Source organism: Neofelis nebulosa, chromosome 4 (genome assembly GCF_028018385.1).
Source record: "Neofelis nebulosa isolate mNeoNeb1 chromosome 4, mNeoNeb1.pri, whole genome shotgun sequence".
In the NCBI taxonomy this organism is placed as follows: Eukaryota; Metazoa; Chordata; class Mammalia; order Carnivora; family Felidae; genus Neofelis; species Neofelis nebulosa.
In genome coordinates, this window is record NC_080785.1 from 36,427,023 (window position 1) to 36,449,522 (window position 22,500).

The window sequence follows — 22,500 nt, forward strand, 5'->3', positions numbered from 1 at the left end:
AGCATTTCTGAATAATAACCTTTATTCCAGATGCCAAATATCATCCTTAAACATCATTCATGCTCAGCTGGCTACTCCAAATCACTTTATATGCTGACTTAGTCTATGGGCCCTCTTCAAACCTCTGTGTGTACACAGAACCCCAAATTCCATCCTGCTCTGTGTTTTACCCACGCACATCCTGTCTACTCTTTACAGATCAATTTTTACCTACTTCTAAAGACTTTAACTTGACCAGTGTGCACTGATCTCCCACTTAGCCCCTCCAAAGCATTTTTTTTTTGGTTGGTCATTCTGATGCTCGAACCTACAGAACCTTTGAAACTTAAAACTGTACCATAATTTTATTCAACGCTCCTATTGCACAGAGTGGGAGTCACTTTCCAAGTGTTACAAGTACAGGTAAAGCCAGGACTAGTATACATGTTGGCCTCTGCAATGTTTCTTGGAATCTTGTTATTCCTGCTATCCCATGTTGCCTTCATCAAGTGCACTGAACTTAATTCTTTCTAGTGGTGGCGGTACCAAGTCTTGCCAACTAGGCTATGAACTTCACAGATCAGGAGAGCAATGGATATAGCAAGCACCTAGTAAATATGTGTTGATTGGATAAATGACGTGCCATCAAGTCACTCAGAGTTTCATTTGCACTAGTTCTAGAGATTTTCTTAATGTTTATTATTGAGAGAGAGAGAGAGAGAGAGCGCAAGTAGGGGAGGGGAGAGAAAGAGGGAGACAGAGGATCTGAAGCAGGCTCTGAGCTCACAGCAGAGTGCCTGACATAGGGCTCGAACTCGTGAACCACAAGATCATGACCTGAGCTGAAGTTGGACACTTAACTGACTGAGCCACCCAGGTGCCCCTCATTTGCACTAATTCTAAAAAAATTTCAGGGTGCCTGGCTGGCTCAGTTTGTAGAGCATGCAACTCTTGATCTCAGGGTCATGAGTTCAAGCCCCATGTGGGGCATGAAGCCTACTTGAAAGAGAGAGAGAGGGAAAGTTTCTCTCTGGAACTAAGTATACTTAGAATCCTTACCATCCAGAATTAGTTCACAAACAAGGTATGAGACCTGGGAAAGATGTAAATAAAATTTTCCCTTAAGGCTACAGTATTAGACTGCTAACTTACTAAAAATAAACTATAACCAAAGCTAATAATTATTAATACTCAATTTTTAAAATATTTATTGCTACCAGCACAATATCTAAGAAAGAAATAAAAAAGTAACAAGAGAGATTAAGCATCTCAGAGAATAAGATTGTTTGAAAGCTATAGGACCTATGCCTGTAGGCGGGGGAATCTTTTTCAATAAAAATAAAATTCCATCATCATTATCCCCATTCATATTATATTTCACATTTTTGGATCTCCATGCTTCCATGCTCCATATGACACCTGAAGGGAAATTGAACACAAGGAAACCACATGCCTTTGGTGGGTTGTAGGACAAATAAGACATTAATCTCTTCTGTGGCCATTAGCAACATCTTTCCCTTTTTGTCCCCATTACAGATATTTTCTTTTTAGGAAAAAACGTGGATATTTCTATACTGTTTCTTTTCTTTTCTTTTCTTTTCTTTTCTTTTTTTTTTTTTCTTTACGGTTTGTTCATTTATTTTGAGAGAGGGGAGCCTGACGTGGGCCTTGATCCCATGACTGTGAGATTATGACCTGAGCTGAAATCAAGAGTGGGGTGCTTAACAGAATGAGATACCCCAGGTGCCCCCTGTAGTGTTCATTTTTTTAAGGTACCCTGTGTTAACACCACTGTAAGATCATTAATTTTTCTTGGGAAAATACTCCCCTCCACCGTAGAAACATTTCTGACAATTCAAATAAAATAAAGGAATGCTTTTAAAGAAACACCCTCTCTGTTCAGTGCTCACCAATTCTGCCTTCTGTATCCTCTTCTCCAGTGAAAATATTTTATAGGTTCTAATTACTAGGGTGTAATTTAAAATAGTAAATTATATGTACTTGGTATTTTGATTAACTTATAAGTATAGTATAAAGTAATACTGAGTAATTTAGGCACCTCATTTATAACCTTTGGTCACGTAGCAGTGGTTAAGTGGTTAATAATATAGTGGGCTTTAAGGATACAATGTTTGGGTTTGAATCCTGGCTTCCTTACGTCCTAGCTGTGTGACTGGGAAGTTATTCTATATGTCCTTTTCTTTACTCATAAAGGAGGAGTAATAAAGTACCCACTTTATACAGTTGTTAGGAGGATTAAGTGATTTTTTTAATATATGTGAACCACTTGGAACAGTGCCTGGGTCATAAGTGATCAATGAATGTTAGATACAGTCATGATATAATTACAACCTTAAATACATTTGGGAGAAGATATGTATAAATACATGATCTAATTTTAAACACTGTATGAGTTTAATTAGCTCTAAAAATATTTTAGCCCTTCTCCCAATGTGAGATTTTTATTACTATATCAGAAAAGTCATAAAAGAATGATATATGTCCCCCACATATCAGATGCCAGGCATTAGGGTTATTAAAGTAATCCTAGTAACAGCTGCGCTTCCTTAAAAGTACATTTGAGGTAATAAAGTCAATGGAACAAAATAACATGACATATTAATATAATTATTCCAAAGAATTATTTACTAATAATTTCCTGAACACAGAAACGCTAAACCAGAAGCCCAGGTCATATCTTGGATCATTTTTAGATCAACGGAGGAATGCAAATTTCAGAGTAGAAGGGCCATCATTGAAAAGCCCTGTACACCGACCTCCTACACTTACTCTCCTCCATCATCCATCCCAGGGCTCATCATTAGCTTGCCATTAAAATCATTAACATGTGTGCATTGAATGGTCCAGGCCTGCCTCACATTTGCTGTGCACATTAGGGCTTATGGAGTCTGATAGTGTATGTTTAGCTGAAGAAACCTTACATAGGTTAACTCAAAGTTGACTCAAAAGTGGACATTTTCAGAGATCTAGCAATAAACATACACTTGTTGGGGAATTTTTTTTTCTGCCAAAAATTCCTTTGTGCTGTGTTTTGAGCCACGTCCCCTGTGTCTGTAATGACGTAAAGAACATCAATCTCACTCTGACAGTAAGAGCCAATAACATGTAACTATTATCTCTTAGTGCCAATAATTAATTTAACAAAAGCGTATGGAATACTTTCCATATATAAGGCACTGTGGGGGCTTTAAATAGCGATCAAAGAATTTGCAGTCTAATATGGAAGAAATATGTACCCAGATAACTACAAGATTGCCCTCCATAAGTGTACTAAGAGAAGGAGTGATTGAGACAGGAGGAGTTCACAGCTGGGAAAGATGATTTGCCTCTAAGAAGACCTGCAATGTATGTATACTCTTAATGGCATTCTTTTAAGACAATAAAGTAAGAGAAAGTTCAAGTGGACAAAAGAGAGAAATCCTTGACTATCCTGATGACAGTTCTTTCTGGGTTTGAGGATGGTTTCGATATTCATCATGCCATGTTTTCCTTTCACTGATTTGAAATTTATGTGCTGCTTCCTTCAGGGATGGCTTGAGGTATTGTACAGATTAAACTGCAGTCCTTAACAGAGTCTTTAATAATAAGTAAAGTAGAAGCTACTTCAAACAAATACAATCAGTTGTTTCCAGGAACAAAATAGATGATATGCATTTGAAACATCAAAACATTAGCTTTCTTTTTTTTTTTTTTTTTTAACTTATGGACATAATGAAAGAAAGAATAAAACCAGTGGAGTCACTGATTTTTTTTGTTGTCTGAAAACTTGAATAGGGATAATAAAGAGACGTATTTTTAACATATTTTAAGGCAGGAGTCTACGAAGTCTGGATTGGATGATTTTGCCAGCCATTTATTTAGTTATTGGGCACCTAACACAAGCCAGGCATCTGTATTACTACAGACGTAAGAGTACAAACCTTTGGCGCAGGAGGACACAGAAAGAAGGTAATCATGTTTGATAGTCACTGTAGTAGTTCTTAACCTGATAAATATGGCATATTTCTTTAGGTGGATTTGGAAACAAGTTCATCTTTGATTTTAAAGCAAATGATCCATTTGGTAAATAGTGGGTACTCTTTCAAACAAGAATCCACAAATTCATTGCGAATGGTTTAAAAACTTTTCTTTCCATGAAATAGATTTTTCTTAAAAAGTTTTTTTTATTTTTATTTTTTGAGAGAGAATGAGTGGGGGAAGGGAAGAGAGAGAGGGAGGGAGATAATACCCAGCAGGCTCTGCTCTGTCAGTGCTGTCAGTGCCAAGCCCAACATTGGGCTCGACTAAGCCACCCAGGCGCTCCAAATAGATTTTTTAAATGTTTATTTATTTTTGAGAGAGAGAGAGAGAGAGAGACAGAGTGTCAGTGGGGGAGGGGCAGAGAGAGAGGGAGACACAGAATCCGAAGCAGGCTGCAGGCTCTGAGCTGTCAGCAGAGTCGGACTCAGGACTCAAACCCACGAACTACAAGATCATGACCTGAGCCAGTCAGACGCTTAACCAACTGAGTCACCCAGGTGCCCCCAAATAGAAGATTTCAAATTCAGCTATTCTGTGTAGTCCACTACCTCTGATTTTCTACAGAAATGCAGTGATTTATATTTCTAGTTTAAAGAAGATAAACCCACCTCCTAATTTAATATAACTTGCATTTGGGAGAACTAAAATGCTATTTGGAATTTCTCTGGATAAATGGAGAGCAAGTATTTAGTGACTGAGAGATGTAAAGTCTGCTATTACTCTCTGACAGAGAGGTACAAAGTCAGTAAATGAAAGGGAAGTGCTTCTAGATGGATAAAAGTTACTTCTTGTTAAAAGTGAAAAGAATTCAACAGACATTATGTGCAAACCACTGGGCTAGGGGCTGATATGAACAATAGTTCCTGTTTTCATAGTTTCCAATGTAATAGGAGGTACGATGTATACAAAAGTAACTCTGATACCAGGCAGAATGTGATCAGTACCACAGTTGACAAAGTGTTAGGAAAGAGGGGAGGTAAATTCTGGCAATGCAATCAGTGAGTACTTTATGAAAGAGGGAGGTGTCACTTCAGGCAGGCTTTGAAATATGTGAAAATGTTCATAATGCAGAAACGAGGGAAAGGACCTTCTGAGTGGAAATGGGGAAAATGGATAATCTTAAATGTGTTGTGGGAAACCTGAGAGTGTGCAGAGGCCATGGAGAAAGGAGGGTTAGTAATAAAGAAATATGTTAGAAAGCAGAGCAAGGTCAGATGGTGAAGGGCCCTTGAGTTGCATTTTATGGAGTTTAAAATTTATTCTCTGCCAGCTGAAGGGCTATTGATGGTTTCTGAGCCCGGCAGCGAAAAGAGAGAAGAGTTTTGGAGGATTAACTTGCAAAGCTTACACTGACTGTAGGACACTGGAGGGAGGATTCCCAGTTAGGAGACCACTAAAACAGTGTAACAGGTAATGATGGTTAGGACTAAGGTGGAGGGATTAGGAACAGTGGAGAGCAGTGAAAAATTTAGGCTATAGGCCATGGAGTAAAACGGTTTTGCATCCATTGATCCTAAATTTATGTGTATGTGAAATAGTTCCCTCCTATGCTCTACCATGGAGCTAGAAGGACCTACATCTATGTCCAAAATTCTAAGTGGTTGGGGCACCTGGGTGGCTCAATCAGTTGAGTATCTGACTTTGGCTCAGGTCATGATCTCATGGTTCGTGAGTTCGAGCCCTACATCGGGTTCTGCTCTGTCAGTGTGTAGCCTGTTTGGAATTCTCTCTCCCCAATCTCTCTCTGCCCCTCCCCAGCGTGTGTGCATGCTCTATCTCAAGTTTAAAAGAAGATTCTAGAAGTTAAAAGAGGAGATGACTGTCCATAACTCATATACAATTTTGATGAATCTTTATATTTTCTGTTTTAATCGCTCAAGGAAGAGAAGCAGATCCCAGAAAGTGGGAGATATTGGAAACTGGAAGATAAGAAGATATTGAAAATGAATCTCTATAGTCCTCTTTGTGAGTAAGAGAGCAGTCAGTAGCAGAAATGATCAAAAAAACTCATAAAGGCTATTGATACTCGATATTTAGATACTTTATATATTTTTAATCCTTACTTTGTGTTCTTATGTCACTTTATATATTTTTTAATGTTTGTTTGTTTATTTATTTATTTAGAGAGAAAGAGAGCACAAGTGGGAAAAGGACAAAAAGAGAAAGACACAGAATGTGAAGCAGGCTCCAGGCTATGAGCTGTCAATGCAGAGCCTGACATGGGGCTCGAATTCATGAACCGTGAGATCATAACCAGAGCCAAAGTTGCATGCTTAACAGACTAAGCCAACCAGACACCCCTTCTTATGTTATTTTAAAGACTTAATAAAAATAAAAAAAAACTTCTTCACAGTGAAGGAAACAATCAACAAAACTAAAAGGCAATCTTTGGAATGGGAGAAGATATTTGCAAATAACATATCTGATAAAAGGTTAGTGTCCAAAATATATAAAGAACTTACAAACCCTCAATACCCAAAAAATGAATAATCCAATTTAAAAATGGGCAGAAGACATGAATAGACATTTTTCCAAAGAAGACATCCAGATAACCAAGAGACACATGAAAAGATGCTCAACATCACTGATCATCAGGGAAATAAAATCAAAGCTACAATGAGATATCACCCTCACACCTATCAGAATGGCTAAAATTAAAAACACAAGAAAAAACAGGCGTTTGCGAGGATGTGTAGAAAAGGGAACCCTCTTGCTGTCTTGGTGGGAGAGCAAACTGGTGTGGCCAGTCTCAAAAATAGTATGGAGGTTCCTCAAAAAGTTAAAAATAGAACTATCCTAAGATTCAGCAATTGCACTACTAGGTATTTACCCAAAGGACACAAAAATACAGATTTGAAAGGATACATGCACCCCAATGTTTATAGCAGCATTATCAACAATAGCCAAATTATGAAAACAGCCCAAGTATGCATCAACTGATGAATGGATAAAGAAAAAGTGGTATATACATACAGTGGAATATCACTCAGCCATCAAAAAGAATGAAATCTTGCCATTTGCAAGGACATGGATGGAACTAGAGAGAATTATGCTAAGTGAAGTAAGTCAGTCAAAGACAAATACCATATGATTTAATTTGTATGTGGAATTTAAGAAACAAATGACCAGAGGGGGGAAAAAAAGAGAGACAAACCAAGAAACCAAGACTCTTAACTACAGAGAACAAATAGGGTTACCAGAGGGCAAGTGGGTGGGTGGGGGGAAGGGTGAAATAGGGGTTGGGGATTAAGGAGGACACTTGTGATCAGTACCGGGAATTGTATGGAAGTGCTGAATCACTATACACCTGAGACTAATATTACACCGTATGTTAACTAATTTGAATTTAAACAAAAACTTTAAAAACGTATTTTAAAACTGAATAGCGAAGGAAAAGTGCGTAAAGTGTGGTGACTTTCTCTAGTCCAAAAACTCTACTATTTCTAGAGATGAGTAACAAAAAAAGAAAAGAGGTAAGCCTTTTTAAAAGTAGGTAACATATACCCATGAGGGTCTTGTTAAGAAACTCCAAATAATTGGTGATTTTTAAAAATGCCCCCACCCTATCATCAGCTTGGAGGCTAACGAACTCTAAGATAGGGCTCCCTCTGTCCAATCCCATCCCACAGGCATTCTCCTCTAGGCTGGTTGCCACACCAAGGCAAAGGAATTATTGCCCATTCTCTGAATGATAGTCACCTTTGCTTGTAATCCTTAAATCCTTTGCACCTATCTTCTCTTACCTCATCTCTGCTTAATATCAGGTTGAGAAATTTGATTGGTATTTTTGTAAGCAAAATCCATCAAATAGAAATAATTTCATAAAGTTCACCCTAAAAATTTACTTCATGTGAAACCTAACTCAAACCTACAGCTCCCACAAAGCCTTTTCTGATTCTCTGTGTGCCTACACTTAGTTCTTTGAATTTACAATCAGGCTGGTAACTGTCTTCATTCTTTTACTTGGTCTCTCTCACTATCTATGCAGATATCCATTGCTCTACCAGAGTTTTACCTCTTTGTAGGTATAGACCATCTGCCACTTTCCAGCACAGTGCGTTGCATACAATAATTGCTCATTAAATGTTTATTCAATCAAATGAATGAAACTTATTTCTGTGATGTTCAACCTGCCAAACCTCTAGTAGAAGGAAATGCCAAGTAGCAGTTGATTTTTACACTCCAGTTTCTCTCTCACTTTTACAGACCACTCTCAATAATAGTATATACCAAAGCACAAACAGAGGCCTAGCTACATTAATAGACTGATTCATTGCCTAAAAAAATGTGTTGGTTCTTTGGTTATGAAATTTATAAGCACTCAAGGCACCATGAAAGGCAGAAGAAATGTTAATTTTTGCCCATATCCTAAAGCAAAGAGTCAAATTATAATGGGGGGGTTATCTTTTCAGATTGTGGTCACATAATATATTCCTTAGAGGAATATAAATTGTCTTCATTTTCTTCTTATTCAAGACTAAGTAAAAGATCCAATACACTCGTTCTAGTTTTGTTTGTTTTTAAGATTAAGAAAGTACTATGAATAAAGTTCTCTTTAACTGAGATGTTCCAAATATATTTAAGTCAATAGATGTTAGATTGTAGAATCACAACAGTGTGTCCTTATTTAACAGTTATCAAATGTAACAATTAAAATATTTATATGTCATTTTTTATGAGAAACTCAGTGGCACAATGTAAATTTGTTTGAGGCTTTCAGAAATACAATATTTACTAACACCATGAAGCTAATGATAAAATTTTAAGTCTCTCTCTTTTTTTATTTTTTAGGACTAGACATATGGTAGTATTTGATAAATTGTGGGTCACTCAATCAAGAAATTAGGAATTTTCAAGGTTGATCTAAAACCAGGTTAATTGATCATGTAAAGAATGTGCTAGTTATTTATTGACAGCATGTATCATTATTTTCTATGTATATTTTTTAGTTTGTTTATTTATTTATTTATTTTATTCTCAAGTTAGTTAACATATAATGTAGTCTTGACTTCAGAAGTAGAACCCAGTGATTCATCACTTACATATAACACCCAGTGTCCATCCTAAGAGGACACTTATTGGGAAAATTTTAAGTCTTAAGTATTATGGTACATGCACAAATGCTTTGTAAAAATTACAATTAATAGCTCATATCTACAATATGGGTAATTTTAGGAAATGTACGGTTACTTTTATCACACATTTGTAAGTCAGAACTAAATGTAATGCTAGATTAAAATTGTTTTTGTGTTTTAATGATTAGGAGATATCTTTGTACCTTTTCTTTAGATAATCCTAGTTATTTCAGAAAAATTATAATATATTTCACACGGTGTACCTACTTAAAATAAACATTTTATATGAAGAGGTATAATACATCTTTTAAAAATCCAGTAAGAATATTTTTAACCTTTCCCCTGTCGTAGCACACCTGAAGGATAAAACATGCTTCTATCAGTAACTATGAATCATTACTACAAAAAAAAATGTTACTCCTGGGAGAATACTCAAAAAACTATTCTCAGAAATAGTATTAGGGCCCTAATGCTTCAATTCTACTGTGGATATTGATTATATTTGACCCAATATAGCAATATTTATCCAGTAAAATTAACATATTTACAGTACTTTGAGAAACATACTGTATATCCTGAAATATGTATAGTCCTTAAACCATGCATTACTTCTATTTAATTTATTTAGTTTGGATACCTTTAACTTGCATGGTATATACACTGGTTAACTCCAACAGAAAATATTTATAGTCATACAAATTCTTTACCTCTTTTTTATCATTATGTCCTAATTGTTGATTAACAACATTAAAAAATACCAGAGTATAATGAGTACTGCTATAGGCTAATATGCTGTCCATTGATTTGTATAGGTTTTCACTATTTCACCAAAAAAATCAAAATTTTTCTTTTCTTTTTTCTTTTCTTTTCTCTTCCCTTCTTCTTCTTCTTCTTCTTCTTCTTCTTCGAGAGAGAGAGAGAGAGAGAGAGAGAGATAGGGAGAGCACGCAGCACAAGCTAGCAGGGGAAGGGGCAGAGGGAGTGGGAGAGAAAGAATCTTAGGCAGGCTTCATGCCCAGGGCAGAGCCTGATACGGGGTTCAAGCTCAGAATGGTAATATCACGACCTGAGCCAAAATCAAGAGCTGGACGCTCAACCACCGGGACGCCCAGGTGCCCCCAAATCAAAATATTTCCAATTAAAAGGAAATACCTGGATAAGATGGGATTTTTCTTTTAACTATTTATAATGTCTATATTTAGTTCTTGGCACAGAACTGTAGAATGAATAATGATAACTACTAGTATGTAAGCATTATAAAAAAATCAAATTATAAGATTAGCACTTTGCTGTTTTTGTTTTCGTTTTTAATATATGAAATTTATTGTCAAATTGGTTTCCATACAACGCCCAGTGCTTAAGATTAGCACTTTAACTATCAATTTTATATATACTTGAAAAAAAAATTTTGATTCAATTAGTTCAAATTTTCTAATTGTGCAATCTTTATGCTTACTACATAAATATCATTGCTTTAACGATGTACAATGAATTCTAAAATATAAGCACAGGATCCTTTATTAAGACACAAAGATTTAGGTTCATGACACTCAATTTTTAGTTTTGTTTGTTACTTTTGAGTAGCTAACTTCTATCAACTGGTATCTTAGAAGATTCAATCACATCAAATAATTTTTTAAAAGTCTTTTTTTCCCCCAAAGAAGAAGTTTTAGAGGAAAACTAGTGAGATAATTGATGTACATTTAGAAAGCATATGAAAAATGGAGATTGTGGAAATTCAATCTTACTCATTTCCTTCTAGTATAAATACAAGGAAATGATATAATTATATTTGGAATTTAAGGGTAGATTTATAAAATTTGCAAGTTTAGTTATCTCCATTTGTATAAAGTCAGGTTGAAATGAGAAACAATTCCTGTTTCTTAAACACTTGTAACTTTTAGAGAAATATTTTGTTTAGGAAGTATTTTAGTTTAACATATCAAAGAAATAAGGTAATGAATGAAACTAAAGTTTTAAAAGGAAAAGTTTGATTTTAAAAGAAAAAAATTTCCGTTGTACTTTTATTGATTTACTTTGAGAGGGACAGCAAGTGGGGTAGGGGCACAGGGAGAGAGGCAAGAGAGAGAATCCCAAGAAGGCTCTGCACTGTCAGCTCACAGCCCCGATGTGGGGCTTGAACCCACAAACCATGAGATCATGACCTGAGCCGAAATCAAGAGTTGGATATTTAACCGACTGAGCCACCCAGGTGCTCTTCATAGTATTTTTTTAAAATGAGAGATGATCTTAGCCTAATGTGAGTAATTAAACAACTAAAGTTACCTACACTGACATTAAGAAACTATCTGCTTAATTTTACTTAAGATTTTATTCTTTTGATATAATAATCCTCCTTCTGCCAAAATACAGATTTTATTTCCTAAATTAAACACACAGCAGAGAAATAATTCTCTGTTTTACAAAAGTCAATAAGAAGGCCATATATTAAAGCCACTAGACATGAAAAATTAGCTATAAATTTATTAAAGAAATTACAAAACAGATACTTACTAGTATAGTTAAATTTTTTCCAGTTTATTATTTTTCAAGATTTTCTCTTCTGTAAATTAAAATAACATTTACCACAAATTTTTTACTGTTGTCTGAATTATCTTTGTTTTGATTTGAATGAGTCTGCACATAGCTACCATTAGAACAGTGCTTGGAACTACTACTCAAGTTATTACCCCATTTCAAAAGATAAAAATTCTGCTTATCTCTTGATGAAAATAAAAATATTCCTCCTCCCAGAAATGTGCAACCAGGAAGAGCAAGACGGAACAACGGGAGTGAACAAGTGATTCCTCTTTCCATGTATACCTTGTATCACTTGTTTCATTCAGAATATAATTAGGAAGTGCCCTGCTAAATTTCCTACACCTTTTTTGCGTTGGCTAAAAATAAACTGACAAATGAATTTTAATTTTTCATCTTAAGGTCAGAATACAACTTTAATCCTAACATAGTTAATAAATCTTATATCTCCTTTAATCTGTCATCTAAAAATCACAGCCATTTATTTGATTGAAAGGAATATGGTTTCCAGATAACTGTAATAAAAATTTCTTTTCTAAGATACACTGCCAGTCTCAAGGATGGAGTTTATAATTCTATCCTACATCCCAATGGATCTGACCCCAAGATGGAGATCTAAAGTTCCATTTAAAGTCAATAGAAGTTCTAAGAAATATAACAAAAAGGTGGACTAAGGTTAATAAAACATAATTTTATAAATTGTACGCATATATATGTGTATCAAAATTTCTCTAAGATTTCTTGCCCTTACCTTCAGCATTATACTGAAATTTATTCAAATTTATGCAACATTGTTTAAAGGACCTGGATTTTACATGATTTGAAGGCTCACTCCCAAATGATTTCAGATAGTTTTGCTGCAGTGCACTTAAAAAAAAATAACAACAAAATTCATTATGATTTATCATCCTATTTGATTTATAAAAGTAATAGATATAACCCAAACAGCTGCAATAAAATGAAAATACAATTGTAATTACTTTGATCCTTGATGAGTATGAGCAGATTTTGCCCAATCTCAGAATTAAAACTAGTTGCATGTTGAGATATAATTGGTACTATTCAATTTTGTGTCTCATAAATGGAAACCTTCAACCAACATCTAGCTGTGGATCTAGGATCTTTATATTTCTGATCTGTAGGCCAGTGAAATAAAAGAAAATCTAAATTAAATCTTGACACTCAGCCATTAAGGGGGCTTTGCTGCTGCTCCCGAACTCCTTTGAACTATTCATCCAAGAAATGTGTTTGCCTTGTTTCTTGGAGTAAGTTTCAATCAAAAATGTCAGGATGGGTATAAAGGTACACAAAATGTATATCCCTGTTCCTAATTCCCTCTTTGATAACTTGGCTTCTGGCTCCTTGAAGACTTTGCCCTCAAAGTCCTATAACTGGGCCCTACGGCTGTGGCTAGCCCCCCACCCCCAATGTGGCTCACCCATTTTCTGGACTGTGGTCTATTTCCCTTTGCCACATTGCCTGATGGGATGTTGTCCATCCACTGCTGGCTCTTGATGAAGCTCTCTCCTGGATATCTTTACAGAGATTGCTGTCCACCAGGATTACATATGGTTCATGTCATTAGGTCTGTCTAATCTGTGAGACTGGCTGCTCTGCTGAAACTATTTCTCTGCTCAAATTAAATTGTAGTGTTGGCTCAGTGTTCAGTTTTCTCCTGAACTACGCTAAGTTATGCTCTATTAGTTCCAAACACAAGATTGAAATAGGGAATAAAGCCAATAGTTACCTCTTATTCTAAATCTAATACATTATGTCCTTTTTTAACCTGCAAATTAACAAAAGGAATCTTATTTTTAACGTTCATTTATTTATTTTTGAGAGACAGATGGACAGAGAGATAGAATGAGAGAGAGAGAATAGATGAAGGAGGGACAGAGAGAGATGGAGAGAGAGTATTCCAAGCTCTGTTCTGACAGCATGGAGCCTGATGTGGGGCTCAACCTCGTGAACTGTGAGATCCTGACCTGAGCTGAAGTCAAAAGTTGGAAGCCTAATGGACTGAGCCACCCAGGTACCCCAGCGAAGGGATCTTATATTTAATGTTGCAAATGCAAATTTTTATAGAGTAAGGTAACACTGCATGAGTATACATTGAATGAATACTGTTACTTCTGACTTTTAAATGTTTTGATGATGTTACTCCATTTTTAGTCTTCAAAGATTAAGATAATGTTGAATGAACACAAGAACATTAGTTTCCACTAGTTATATTAAACTATTTGATCATCTGTTGCTTACATGAATTATTTAATTCTATTCTAATGATAGAAACTGCTTACGGAATAGAGAAACCCAGAAAAAGTTTTATACTGTAGTTTTTGGTGTCAAAATATTCAAGTATATTGTGACACTCATGTTAATGATCAATTTTAAATTCTGATAAACTAGTTAAAATACATATAATTGTAACATATATTAAAATATAATTTTTCATCATGGAAAGTAATTTCACATTAAGTAATACTCTGAAATGATAGCTGACGTCATGTAATAAATACCTTTGGTCATAAAATTCCTGTAGTTGCCAAATATACATCCACTTCCCAAACCCCATGTCAAAAGCTGAAGTTAAAACACCATACAGGTATATTAAAATCTTCATTTCACCCTGGTAGTAGAAGTAGGAAGAAATTAATACAGCATAGCAATATTCCTTTTCTAACAATGCAGTCAATGACATTTTGACCCTTAGAGAAAGGAAATTTCTAAGGCTCAACCCGTGTTAGTGCAAATGAAGATGTTCCTTCTAACAAGGTATCTTCTTTAGATATGAAATAAAATCAGTAAGCTACAGTACTGTCAGCTAAAAGTTTTCCGACACACTTTGCCTAAATGGTGGGGATTCAAGCCATGGATGTCAGATATCATCTGTATAGTTCTATAAAAATCCTTCAAAACCCTATAGGAACCCACAAATTCCCACAATTGGCACGGTAGGGAGACAACACCTTTTAGCTGAAGGCTCTGTACCTCTGGGAGGATCTTTTTATTAAGAGGAACTAGAATGAGTTGTAAGTGCCACATATGGGGACTGGAATAATGTAAAAAAGAACAGCAGCCACTGAGCCACACTTGTAGCACTTAAAAAAAAAAAAAAAGATGAGATGATAAAGAGCTGGCATAATCATAAGTTCTGTACAATCACTTTGGAAAGAGATCTCAAAGCTAACTAGCAAAGTTAATGAAAAGTTTAGAGATTAAATAAAAATGGAATTAACTCAGAATGAGAATTATGAGGCCCAGAAATGCTAGGACCAAAATATAAATAAATAAATAAATAAATAAATAAATAAATAAATAAATAAATCAAAATAAAAATTAAAGGTGACTGGAAAGTTGTGAATTAGAAAATCTGCAAAAACGTATGTAAAGCAAAAAAAAAAAAAAAAGAAAGAAAGAAAAAGGAAAAAAAGCTTTTATGTTTAGAGCTTCAAAATGCTCTTTTTTTTGTTTTGTTTTTTGTTTTTTTGTTTTTTCAAAATGCCTCTTAATGATCCAAAATATCAGCAAAATAGCGCGGGCTTAACCAGCATGAAAACAATGAGAGAGAGCATTCTACTTGCTCAACTTGTCAGTCGCTTTCAACTGCTTTCCTCTGAAATACAGAGCCACTTTAATTGTAAATGCTTTTGTCCACAGAGAGATCTAAGGTCTGTAGGGATTTAACATAAAATGTCACCAACTGAAGGTGTAGGGTCTGCAAATTCTGCATGTACCTACAAAGTGCAATTTAAATTTTAAGGCAGCCAAGGAGCAAAGAAGGAAGCAAGGCAATATTATATACACGAATATCTTTATTATGTTCTATGACAAGTCACGATTTATATTAGATTTTCAATACTGTTTTACAAAATGGGAGTCCGGAGGTCCTTTTTAGTGCTCTTTGGTTGCAAAATATAATTGCCAAGAGAGGCTGAAGTTTATCATTGGAATGATACAACCACTGAGGTTCTCAAGAAGCAGAGGATGCTGTAAAGAGGACTGGGACACGCATTGTATAGAAAGTTCTGGGGCATGTAGAATACGTGTTCAACATGTTAATCAAAAAGATGAATGTGATCCCTGTTGCAGTCCTGAAATAGTACTATATGACTCCTTTTATGTGATGCCTCAGCCTTTGATTTCATTACTCTAAAGTTTTGGCTTCTAAGGACAACAGATTTATTTTCTAGTCTTATATGAACCATATTAACATTCTGATTCTATATGGAAGATCATTAACTCTCGAACTTCAAATATTTGCTTTAATAAGAGGGAGAAAATAATAATCACCTGCAACTAATGTAGAATATTATTAGCAAGTAGAACTTTGAAATGACACAGAGGCTGAAAGGATTCAGGAATGACATGTGAGAAATGATCTGAAAACTCAACAGTAGGAGACTCTAATAATCAGAAAGGGGAACGACATGACAATGGAAGGCTTTGTGAGTAAAGGCCTCAATACAAAACCAGTCTAGGAAGAACATTGAGTTTGATCTCTAGAAACAAAATTTGAAAATACAAAAATAGGAATCTCACTTAACATGTTTCAAAAGAGAAAAAAAAAAAAGCAAAGATGAACCAACTTATTGAGAGCAAGGAGAAACAACTGATTAGTAAAAAAAAAAAAAAAAAAAAAAAAAAAAAAAAAAAAAAAAAAAAAAAAGAACCAAGTTGAACTAAATATGGTAGGTATATCAATAAACTTATCTTTTTGCTTCAGGTTTAGAAGGAGACAGGAAATGGACTGATTCTACCAGTACAAGTTCACCTTCCAACTCTGCTCCAAATGTTTTCTTATCTTTTTGTTCAGTTATGTTTAACTTGTGGGAGAAGGGAGTAAGTTCAAATTATTTCCACTTGAACACAGCATCAATCCTCTGTAAGTAGTCTTTTTAAGAGGCAAACATTGATATAAAACAAGTATCTAATTAATTTTATCCATATTCTGTAGAACTCTGAGAAGTCAGTAAGCAGGAAATATTGGCATGAGGTACATAAGGGAAGAGTATTCTAAAATAATAATGATACACAGCTCAGACTTAGGGGAGGTATTCTTATTTCCTTTAAGTTTTTTAAATGTTTATTTTTGAGAGACAGAGACAGAGCATGAGCAGGGGAGGGGCAGAGAGAGAGGGAGATAGAGAATCTGAAGCAGGCTCCAGACTCTAAGATGTCAGGAAAGAGCCCGACGTGGGGCTTGAACTCATGAACCGAATTGTAGGATCATGATCTGAGCTGAAGTTGGAAGCTTAACCAACTGAGCCAACCAGGAGCCCCAGGGGAAGTATTCTTTTTTTTTTTTTTTAATTTTTTTTTAACGTTTTATTTATTTTTGAGACAGGGAGAGACAGAGCATGAACAGGGGAGGGTCAGAGAGAGGGAGACACAGAATCTGAAACAGGCTCCAGGCTCTGAGCTGTCAGCACAGAGCCTGACGCGGGGCCCGAACTCACGGACCGCGAGATCATGACCTGAGCCAAAGTCAGCCGCTTAACCAACTGAGCCACCCAGGAGCCCTGGGGAAGTATTCTTTACATTTGTTCAGACCATGATGACTCTATAACTCTTTAACAACAGTATAAAATACATATTTTAAAATCTATTTGGCTGAAAAGAGTCAAATCAAGTTTAAAAAAACTTATGTAGAATCTATATTATTCTACCTAGCTTTAACCTTTCTTCCTTTTTTCTAAAATCCCCTTGAACATTCGATCTGATTAATAATGCATTAATTTCAGTACTTTTTTTTTTCTTTTTTAATTCACCTTCAACAAGATAAATAAAAGTTAACAAGATCTGAGAGGACAATCACGAATGAGGTGAAGGGGGCTGCTACTTACTATTCTGATAAATTTGAACAGTTATAAAATACATATAAACTAAATAATTAAAATTCAAAATAAAACTTCACGAACTTACTCTACCAGTATTTAGAGAGATCTGTGAGTTCCCTCATAAAGATGAACACTGTATTTAGTCATCTCTTCTTTCTAAAAATCCCTTGTTTTCCCTTTGTCTTCAGGGTTCAGAGAGAATCCTGGCTTTTCCTCTTGTAGGGATTACATTGTGAAGTCAAACCATTTCACATAAACTCATCTTCCATGTGATTCTTCGTAATAGTCATCACACAGTTACCAAGTGCTTACTTGATATGAGTTAGCATGTCGGAGGTTTCATATTGTAAGATACATCCAAAACATAGTATCTGTCCTTCAGCTGGGGCTATCTGCAAAGTGAGCACGCAGTAGGCTTGTGCACACATTCACACACAGGCTTTGTTAGTACCAGTAAATGGTATGTGGAGTAAGCTCTTCCAAAGTGTGGAGCAAAGTGTGCGTCATGATAGCACCGTTACTCAGGAAAGCTTCCTAGAAAAATAGGACTAGGCTCCTAAGAAAAGGCAGAATTTAGGTTAAGGGGCAGGAGATGAAGAGCCAAAAAAGGAAAAGGCAGAAAGGCAAGTAGTGAATGCAAAATGAATGCACTAGTTTGGCAAAAGCCTTCATTCAGGGCATTCTAAGAGTAAAACTTGGAGTGAAGAGAAAGTGTTAAATATGGAGCATCAAATTGCAGAATATGGATCACAATTTGACATCTCCCGTTCTCCTAAAATAATTTATAAGAAGCACTAATCTGTAGCTATTCCAATCTTCTAAAACTTCAAAACATCTCTACCAATCCCAGGAGAATACTTCAATATTCTACTATGTTACCATTTGGATTTTGATTATACCATTTTGGAGTTGAATAAAAAGACTAAACAAACAAACAAACAAACAAACAAACAAACAAAAGAGGCTCAGTTTCTTGAATCAAAGGACACTTAGGCTCTTGGATTCAACAAGTAAAATACTGAACACATCGTTTTCCCTCTTGAGCCTGTCCTCTTACAACTTCTAGTTTTCTTTGTGAGCTTCCAAAGTTGCTATGACTTTTCCTAATTTTCCTCTTTGTCCCCAATATTCAGTGGGTTGTCTTATCTGGTCTTTTTTCTCATAATACTTCTTGTATTGATTCCTTGCTCGCCACTCTGAGGCTTGTACGCAAGTCAGGTACTAGCTACCACAAGAATTAATCTTCTGCTCTCAGTCTCTCCCAACTCCAGAATAGCCTACCAGGTATGAGTTTCGTTTAGCACACTTCCAGATTACTCTTCCTAAAGCACATCTCTGACAGTGTGAAACTCAAGCTCATGACATTAAGAGGCTCCATACAGCCTAAAAAAAAACACCACAGCTTGATATTTAAGACACTCAATAGTCTACTAACCACCACTTCATACATTCTAAATTCTGTTTTCCTTTTTGTATTCTAAATTCCTGTCAAACCTATTAGTCAATGTTTTCTAGGCATATATCATGAGTTCCTATTCTGAGTTGGTATTATTCATCTGGATTGTTCATTATCTATAACCTCAAATAACATCTTTTTTTTTTCTTTTCTCAAAAATCCCTTATCCTGCTGATTCTGAGTAACCTGCTCACTACCATAAACTTCTGTGTCATATTGTTTCCTTTTGTGGATGGGCTTACTTCATGAATTATAAGAGGGGGTGAGAGGAAAAGGAAAGGGATGGTCAAGGAAACTAAACACACATTTATGGACTACCTTAAAAATGCATTAAAATGTGAAATATCTTAATAGCATATTTAGTTTCACTTAGAGTAACAATGAGGTATTACAAGATGTAATATAAGCTAGTAACTGTGTGAGGGACATGGGGAGGAATTATTATCTTCCAGGCACTCATTTCATTTGAAAGAATCCTATGAGGTACGTATTATTATTAGTTACCTCATTTTCAGCTGAGAAAACTGAGGAAAGAAATGAATTCTACTCAGCTATTAGGTGCTAAATCTGGGGTTGGAACACCTACGATATGTCACTAGAGCCCATATACCAAAAGCAGCAGGCCTTTCTACTTCTCATTCTCAATTGCAGCAGTAGAACTACTCCCTTCCAAAATAACAACAAGTACCATGGCTTTATTTCAGGGCACAGAAATATTCAACTTAAATATTCTCTAACAATTCTTTCACTTCTGTTTAATTTACAAAGTACTGGGAAGTGCATTTAATTATATGTAGCCAAATTTTGATTGAGAGAATCCGATCATATTTTTCCTTTGCCCCATAGTGTACATAAAATGCTTAGCATTCTTTAAGTACGAGCATATTCAAACTCTAAAAAGATGAAGATACAGAATGCTGAAGTGACATGCCATTAATAACATTTGACGTCCAATATACAAAAAGTTAATGATAGAAGAAACAGATTCGAAGAATGAATGACAAGTCAATATTTTGCAAGATAATTAAAAACTTGATTGTAATTTATATAAATTAGGAAAAGATCGGATTTGGTCTTCCTCGGATTTTTTTTTTCCTGAAATCTACTTCCAACAGGCAAGGGAAGCTTTCCTTATACCTCTCTATGGAAAACACACCTAAGTTATTTTTCTACATGCACTAATTCATATTGGCAGAAAGCATACAATAAATTGACTATGAACATTTTAGCTTTATATACCTATGGTGGCAGTACATCAGGCACTAAATCCATAATTTTTATATATTATTTTATACATCCTATGTTTTTGCTGAAATATTTCACAATTAAATTCAACTACATAACAAAATGAAGAGTCTGAAATAGCAATTGCCAAAAGAAAAAAATACAACTAACCTAGCAATGTCATAGCTCAGCCCAATGACTATTTCAGGTTATAAAATAAAATGTTTAACAAACTATTGACTGAATCATTAATGGTTATTTCGTTATTCTTATCACTGGACGCTCACACTTAAGAAAACACTTCTTTACGCACCCTTTCCATGTGGTACACGACCACCAGCATCCGCTGCATTTTAACACAGGGAGTTATATCAGCAGCAGCTTAAACACTTTCATTATGAACGTCTTTCATTTCTCTGAAATAGGTCTTTTTTAAAAAGGGGAAAACAGGATCTAACTGTTGTTTGCTCTTTAAAGTTTTATTGTTTTAGCATTTTATACAGAGAGCGAGCACCAGCATACTCAGGAGAACTGCTGAAAGTAAAAGGCCTCGAGCTACCCACTGCCTGGCTGATAGGATAAAGCAGAGGTATAAAAACTTTTGTCTGATTGCTCACTTTCCTTGTTTTAGAGTATTCCTGCTCTCAAGAGCATATATTCATGTTCTTTCTACTTCGAGTTTTATTACTTCTTTTGTATTATTTAATACATCTAAAGACACTTCCAAAAGACAAATTTTTCCATTTTGAGAGAGTAATGGTTCGGAACCTGATAAAACACATTAATGTTCACAGTGTGTTTTGCGCAAAGGTGATAGGGTAAAAGTGCTAGAAAGCAATTAAGCTCATGATCTTAAAGACATTAATATGTCAAATAGAAGAAGATGTTTAAAAAGTCAACAAAAATAATATCCTAGGAAAGGTCAAATGGATACAGGCGTGTATAAAGACCACATTTCTCATTCGGGTCTTTGACTAGACATTTAATGCAGAGATGGGGGAAAAATATAAAAATGAGAGAAAGTACTAGTCTTACCTCAATAACTTGAAATTTAGAAGTATATGATGTTTAACTCCAGGAAGTATGGACCTAAGTGTTGGCTCATCCTAACAACTGCGTGGTGTATACACTTTATTATTCAGATTATAATTTTTCCCCCGAATGCTAAGTTCTACCAAGGTCAATACTTTTTAGTAAACAAGAAACTGATAGGCTTGGCCTACTGAATAAGGCCAGGCATTTTTTAAAGTGTCATACACATTTCTGAAATCCACAAAACATCAATTTTTAATACATCTACTCTCTCAGCTCCATTAAAAAGATGGTAGGGGAAAGATTTTAGAGTAATTAATGATATAGTTAGCTGCTAAATATTAATAGGAATCGTAGTCTTGCATAAAATATAACATATAAACCTTGCCAATACAGACGCACCAGTAATTAAAGTTGAATATGTAATTACACTGATTTATAAGACAGGCAAAAAGTTACACTTTACTAGCTTCTATGTAAACTGTGGCTAACAGTTAAACTTTGCATTTTACGGTTTATAAAAACGGGCAATATCTTGACTACAGTTCATAAATGGTTTAGAGACCTGTAATAGTAGTAAAAATTACGACAACTTATTCCATCATGAATATTTTTATTGCCCCATACAAACCAAACTGTGATAATGACCCATAAGATGTAGACTCATCTTAGACCCTGCTGTACCCCCAAGAGAATGCTCCTAGTGCTAAGAATTTGTAGAGGACTGCTAGTATAATAATTATGGGACATTGGAGAGAATCTAATAGATGCATTAAGACTGATTTCGATACACTTTTTCGTATCATGAACACGGGGCAATTGAACTCTACTTAAAACTGTATTTTGTACTCATATGCCATCAGCAACTTCAGAAGACTACTGAATCCTAGAAGCATATGCGTACAGGCCCTTTCCGTCGCGGGGTCTGCTAACCCACTTACATGTGCGGCTGCGGTGAGCAGCCTGGACTGCTGTTCCCATTGCTGTCGATGTGATCCAGGGAGCCATTGAGGTCTTCATGGACGGCCTGCAGCAGGCCACTGGATGCGTTATTGATCAGTCCCGGGTTACTAAGCAAAGGCAAACTGCTCTCTGCCAAGGCAGCCTAGTGAAACGAAGAAGGTGTAATACAACTTTGGAACTGCCCTTTAATTTTTTTTTTTTTAACATGTATCTTCTTTTAATGGGTTCAGATCCCAACGAGGAGGTTTTAGAAGCATTTAAATAGAATGCATGGGAAGGACAAAGACTCCCAAGCGGCCACTTGTGGTAGAGATATCAAGCAAATTAAGTGTGATGCGAAAATGTAAACAGA

At 35.4% G+C, this 22,500-nt stretch overlaps 1 protein-coding gene across 12 annotated transcripts in view; it reads right to left on the reverse strand.

Annotated features, from left to right (window-relative positions):
- The window catches only part of FOXP2 (forkhead box P2), a 568,827-nt gene that overhangs the window by 8,676 nt on the left and 537,651 nt on the right, over positions 1-22,500 (reverse strand). For all 12 annotated transcript variants that reach the window (XM_058724538.1, XM_058724535.1, XM_058724536.1 and 9 more), the window contains one exon: positions 22,127-22,290. In XM_058724538.1, coding sequence (XP_058580521.1) covers positions 22,127-22,290 — 164 coding nt within the window. The remainder of the gene's footprint in view (positions 1-22,126; positions 22,291-22,500) is intronic.